The sequence below is a fragment of the Eretmochelys imbricata genome, chromosome 1 (genome assembly GCF_965152235.1).
Source record: "Eretmochelys imbricata isolate rEreImb1 chromosome 1, rEreImb1.hap1, whole genome shotgun sequence".
In the NCBI taxonomy this organism is placed as follows: Eukaryota; Metazoa; Chordata; order Testudines; family Cheloniidae; genus Eretmochelys; species Eretmochelys imbricata.
In genome coordinates, this window is record NC_135572.1 from 9,115,604 (window position 1) to 9,121,539 (window position 5,936).

At 46.6% G+C, this 5,936-nt stretch overlaps 1 protein-coding gene and 1 pseudogene across 1 annotated transcript; both read right to left on the bottom strand.

Annotated features, from left to right (window-relative positions):
- Nucleotides 1–390: 390 nt before the first annotated feature.
- Nucleotides 391–1,389, bottom strand: LOC144279774 (olfactory receptor 52B2-like). Its single transcript, XM_077841420.1, has one exon. It carries the CDS (start codon nt 1,387–1,389, stop codon nt 391–393), a length of 999 nt encoding a protein of 332 aa, XP_077697546.1.
- Nucleotides 1,390–1,813: 424 nt separating this feature from the next.
- On the bottom strand, nt 1,814–3,370 carry LOC144259706 (olfactory receptor 52R1-like; annotated as a pseudogene).
- Nucleotides 3,371–5,936: the final 2,566 nt, after the last annotated feature.

Consider the following 5,936-nt stretch of genomic DNA (forward strand, 5'->3'; position numbering starts at 1 on the left):
CGCAATTATAAGTGATAGCAAACAGACCAAAGCAGGTTACTTAGGAAATTAAACAAACTTGCAGGTTAAGATTTTTAGAATGATACCTCACAGGACATGCTTTGTACAAAACATACCATAATTACATCACCATGGTAAATATAGGGTGCTTTAGAGTGCAGAGTGTCACAGGGATGATCCAGAGAATGACAGGGGGAGGAGGGGAGAGAGTTGCAGGAAGGGCAATAAGGGGAAGATGCAGAGCAGGGGTGGAACCTGGGAGAAGAGGCAGGGAAGAGGGGTGGGGCCTCAGTGTTCCAGTCAGTGATTCAGGGAAGAGGGCCCAGCACCATGTCACCAGCCAGTTCTGCACGGAGTACGGTCTGAGAACCAGAGCACCAGCAGAAAATTTTAGGTCCCTTTCTGAGTAAAGAGCTGGAGCAGCCTACTCCGGATCTCTTGAGTCTTCGCCCCATAGATGATGGGGTTTAGCATGGGGGGCACCAGGAGGTACATGTTGGCCATGAGAACGCGCAAATGCAGGGCCACATTGTGCCCAAACCGTTCCGTGAGGGCGGCAAAGAGAGGTGGGATGTAAAAGGCTAAGATGACACAGAGGTGGGAGCCGCAGGTCCCAAATGTCTTGAGGCGGGCGTCCTTTGTTGGGAGGCTGAAGATGGCCCTGAGGATCTGGGTATAGGACATCGCAATAAAAAGCACATCCAGACCGATCACCAAGAATGCCACAGAGAGGCTGTAGTAATTACTGAGGCGGATGTCGGTGCAGGCCAGCTTCACCACAGTGATGTGCTCACAGTAGGTGTTTGGAATGATGTTGGTTCTGCAATATGGCCACCTCCTTGCCAGGAAGGGAGTGGGCAGTATGAGCATGATGCCACGCAGCACCACGGCCAGGGAAATTTTGGCCACCACAGGGTTTGTCAGGGTGGTGGAATGTCTCAGGGGGTCACAGATGGCCACATAGCGATCAAAAGCCATGGCCACAAGGATTCCAGACTCTATCATAAAGAAGCTGAGAATGAAGTACATCTGGGTGAGGCATGCACTGAAATTGATCTCCCTGGAATTGAACCAGAAGATGCTCAGCATTTTGGGCAGCACTGATGTAGACAGCACCAGGTCTGTGATGGCCAGCATGCAGAGGAAATAGTACATGGGCGCATGGAGGCTCGTCTCCATCTTAACCATGAACACGATGATGAAATTCCCCAAGATGGCTATGGCATAGATCATGCAGAAGGGGATGGAGATCCAGACATGGGCTGCCTCCAGGCCAGGAATGCCCAGCAGGATGAAGGTGGAGGGGTTGGTGAAGTCGGTTGAGTTGCAATCTGACATGGTGTAGGAATGAAGGTGTCCAACACTGAGGCAGAACAGTGTTTCCTGCATCTACTGTACATTCCCCTGACTTCCTTATGTGCCCAGGGTCTTGGGTGATGGTTGCAAGACAAATACCTGGATTTAGAGACAATGTTAATATGAGACTTCATGCACTACTGGAGGATGATCTCATGAAGAAGCAGGTTGGTCTCTCTTCACACACTGAAAAATGAAAATATCAATTTTCAGATAAATGTATTATGAACAACTGACCCTACTAATGCCAATTCCATATTTGATGGTGCTCCCTGCGTCAATAATTCCTACACATCAAGGTGTGGGAAACCTTAATAGGCACCAGCAGGAAACACGAGTGGATACTGGTTATCCCTTATTGGTCCCTCGGCCTTGTGTATACTGCCAAGTTTTTTCGCCAAAAGGCAGCGTTTGGTGACAAAATAGTGGAGGTGTAAATACAACAAAGCCGCTTTTGTCAACGGAACTCCTCAGTTTCAGTGACGTAATAGAGCCACCTGGATGAGAGTTGCAAGGTTTTTACTCAAAATTTTTGTCGCCAAAGTGCCAGTGTAGACACCCTGCTTCATTTTATCACTGCAATTTGCCCATTGGTTTTCTCCCACACCCAATGTCCCCCACCCCTGGGAACACTCACTATGCTTCCAGTGTTTGCTGGCATATGTGCTTGTCAAGGGTCAGCAGGAAAGTGAGTGGTGTGTTACAAGTGCTGTATTTTATTGTAGTGTTTCAATGCTGCATGTACTTAACAATAATGCTTCTGTTTATGGTTACTTGTGCTTAAATAGTTATGTCCTTTAAAGGAGGCACTCCTCCACTCCAGCCGAGTGTCTCCACCAGATAAGAAAGCACTCAAGACGGAGCAAGGAAGATATGTTCTGGGAGGTGCTGTAGTACTCTGATGCAGACAAGATGGAATGCAGGCAGTGGAGGGAAAGCGAGAAGCAGGAAAGGAAAGAAAATGAGGCATACACTAGGGATGCAATGGAGAGGCAGATAAAAGTTTTGGAGCGGCACACCAACATGCTGCAGTCCCTCCTGATGCTTCAGACTGAGCAGATGGGACCCTTCCCGTATTCAGAACTCTTTCCCATGTCCTCCCCAAACTTCGCCCACTCATTTCTTTCCCATAGATAATGGGGTTTAGCATCGGGGGCATCAGAAGGTACATGCTGGCCATGAGAATGTGCAAATGCAGGGAAAGATTGTGCACAAACCGTTGTGTGATGATGGCGAATAGATGTGGGACGTAAAAAGCTAAGATGACACAAAGGTGGGAGCCGCATGTCCCAAAAGTATTGAGCTGGGCGTCCTCTGTTGGGAGGCTGAAGATGGCCCTGAGGATCTGGTATAGAACATGGTGATTAAAAAAAAATCCAGACTTATTGCCAAGAATGCCACAGAGAGGCTGTAGTAACTACTGAGGTGGATGTCGGCACAGGCAAGCTTCACCACAACGATGTGCTCACAGTAGGTGTTTGGAATGATGTTGGCTCTGCAATATGGCCACCTACTTGCCAGGAAGGGATAGGGAAGTATGAGCATGATGCCACGCAGCACCACGGCCAGGCCAGTTTTGGACCACCACAGGGTTTGTCAGGGTGGTGGAATGTCTCAGGGGATCGCAGATGGCCACAAAGTGATCAAAAGCCATGGCCACGAGGATCCCAGATTCTATCATAAAGAAGCTGAGAATGAAGTACATCTGGGTGAGGCATGCACTGAAATTGATCTCCCTGGAATTGAACCAGAAGATGCTCAGCATTTTGCGCAGGACAGCCATAGACAGGACCAGGTCTGTGATGACCAGCATGCAGAGGAAATAGTACAAAGGCCCACGGAGGCTCGGCTCCCTCTTCACAATGAACAGGATGCTGATGTTCCCCAAGATGGCTATGGCATACATGGCGCAGAAGGGGATGGAGATCCAGACATGGGCTGCCTCCAGGCCAGGAATATCCAACAGGATGAAGGTGGAGGTGTTTGTAAAGTCAGTTGAGTTGGAATCGGACATTGTCTCGGGGAGAAAGTGTCCAGAATTATGTTTCCTGCATGTACCGTATGTACCCTGACTTCCTGTATGTGCCCAGGCTGTAAGGCGATAGTTGCAGGACAAATACCTGGATGGAGAGACAGTGTTAAAATGATACACTTCATGCACTACTAGAGGCTGTTCTCATGGATGAAGCAGGTTGGTCTCTCCACACACACTGAAAAATTACATTTTCATTATTCAGATAAATGAATTATGAACAAAAGACCCTAATAATGCCAATTCCATATTTTATGGCGCTCCTTTTGTCAATAATTCCTACACATCCTGGTGTGGGAAACCTTAATAGGCACCAGCAGGAAGCACGAGTGGATACTCAATTTCCCTTATTGGTCCCGACGCCTTGTCTACACTGCCAAGCTTTTTCACTAAAAGGCAGCATTTGGTGACAAAATAGTAGAGGTGTTAACACCTCAAAACCACTTTCCATGACGGAACTCCTCAGTTTCAGTGACATAATAAAGCCACCTAGACGAGAGTTGCAAGGTTTTTACTCAAACTTTTTGTCGCCAACGTGCCAGTGTAGATACCCTGCTTGATTTTATCACTGTAATTGGCCCATTGCTTTTCTCCCACACCCAGCATCTCCGACCCCTGGAAACACTCACCTTGCTTGCACTGTTCACCGACTTGTGTGCTTGTCAAGGTTTATGGGGAAAGAGACTCGTGTGTTACCAGTGGTGTATTTTAAAGTAGCATTTCAATGCTGTACATATAGTTAACAATAATGCTTCTGGTCATTGTTACTTGTGCTTCACCGGATATGTTCTTGAAAGGAGACACCCCCTCCACTCCAGCCGAGTGTCTCCACCGGATAAGAAAGCACCAAAGATGGAGCAAGGAAGATATGTTCTGGGAGGTGCAGCAGTACTCTGATGCAGACAAGACGGAATGCAGGCAGTGGAGGGAAAGCGAGAAGCAGGAAAGGAAAGAAAATGAAGCATACCCTAGGGATGAAATGGAGAGACTGATAAAAGTTTTGGAGCAGCAAACCAACATGCTAGTCCCTCCTGATGCTCCAGACTGAGCAGATGGGTGCCCGCCCTCCCCTTTAGCACATTCAGAACTCTTTCCCATGTCTTCCCCAAACTCTGCTCACTCATTCCTTTCCGATTTCTGGGACATCTCACTGTGCCGTTCACTCCACCTCCACAGACACCTTTTCAAATGAAAGCTGGACTTACGCTCAGCTGTGTGTGTGTGCATGGTGTTGTGGGTTTTTTGGCAATAAAAGCAAAGTTATTTGAACAATAAGCACTCTTTATTTGTTTCCATTGAAGTTATGATAGCAGATGGGAACAGGAAACCCACAGGCAGTTTTATCGTTTCCTTACATTGAACCCTGGGCCTGAACAATCACAACTGCTTCCTACCCTACCAAAACTGGACTTCATTATTCCTTACAATCCCATACATAGCAATAAACATTACTTGTTCTCATTTTCAAAGTGTTACTGCAAAGCCTTCCTGATTCAAATTGCCCCCCATTGTGCCCTCTTATAGCCTTGGTATCTGACTGCTCAAAATCAGCAGCCATGTTCTCTGTCTGAGCAGTGCACCCCTGAGCAAACTTTTAGCCCTTACCTTCACAAATATTATACAATGTGCAACACAGAGCTACAACCGTGGGAATATTTTCCTCACTGAGGTCTAACCTGTCAAAGAGGCATCGCCAGTGCACTTTTAATCTGCCAAATGCACATTCCATGGTCTTCCTGCACCTACTCAGCTTATTGTTGAAATGCTTCTTACTGCTATCCAGGTTTCCCATGTTTAGCTTCATGAGCACTGGTATTGAGAGGTATGCCAGGTCTTCCAGGATCACCTTGGCCTTTTGACATCCCCTGTGGGGATCTTCTGGTCTGGAAAGGAAGTCCCCACTTTAAGCTGTCTGTAAAAGCCAGTGTTCCTAAAGATTCATGTGTCATGCACTTTTCAGGACTACCCTGCACTGATGTCAATGAAATGCCCGTGCTTGAGTGCTAGTGTCATAAATATAAAGGGAAGGGTAAACCCCTTTGAAGTCCCTCCTGGCCAGGGGAGAGCTCCTCTCACCTCTAAAGGGTTAAGAAGCTAAAGGTAACCTCGCTGGCACCTGACCAAAATGACCAATGAGGAGACAAGATACTTTCAAAAGCTGGGAGGAGGGAGAGAAACAAAGGGTCTGTGTCTGTGTCTGTATGCTGCTTTTGCCAGGGACAGAACAGGAATGGAGTCTTAGAACTTTTAGTAAGTAATCTAGCTAGGTATGTCTTAGATTATGATTTCTTTAAATGGCTGAGAAAAGAATTGTGCTGAATAGAATAACTATTTCTGTCTGTGTATCTTTTTTGTAACTTAAGGTTTTGCCTAGAGGGATTCTCTATGTTTTTGAATCTAATTACCCTGTAAGATATCTACCATCCTGATTTTACAGGGGGGATTTCTTTATTTCTATTTACTTCTATTTTTTATTAAAAGTCTTCTTGTAAAAAACTGAATGCTTTTTCATTGTTCTCAGATCCAAGGGTTTGGGTCTGTGGTCACC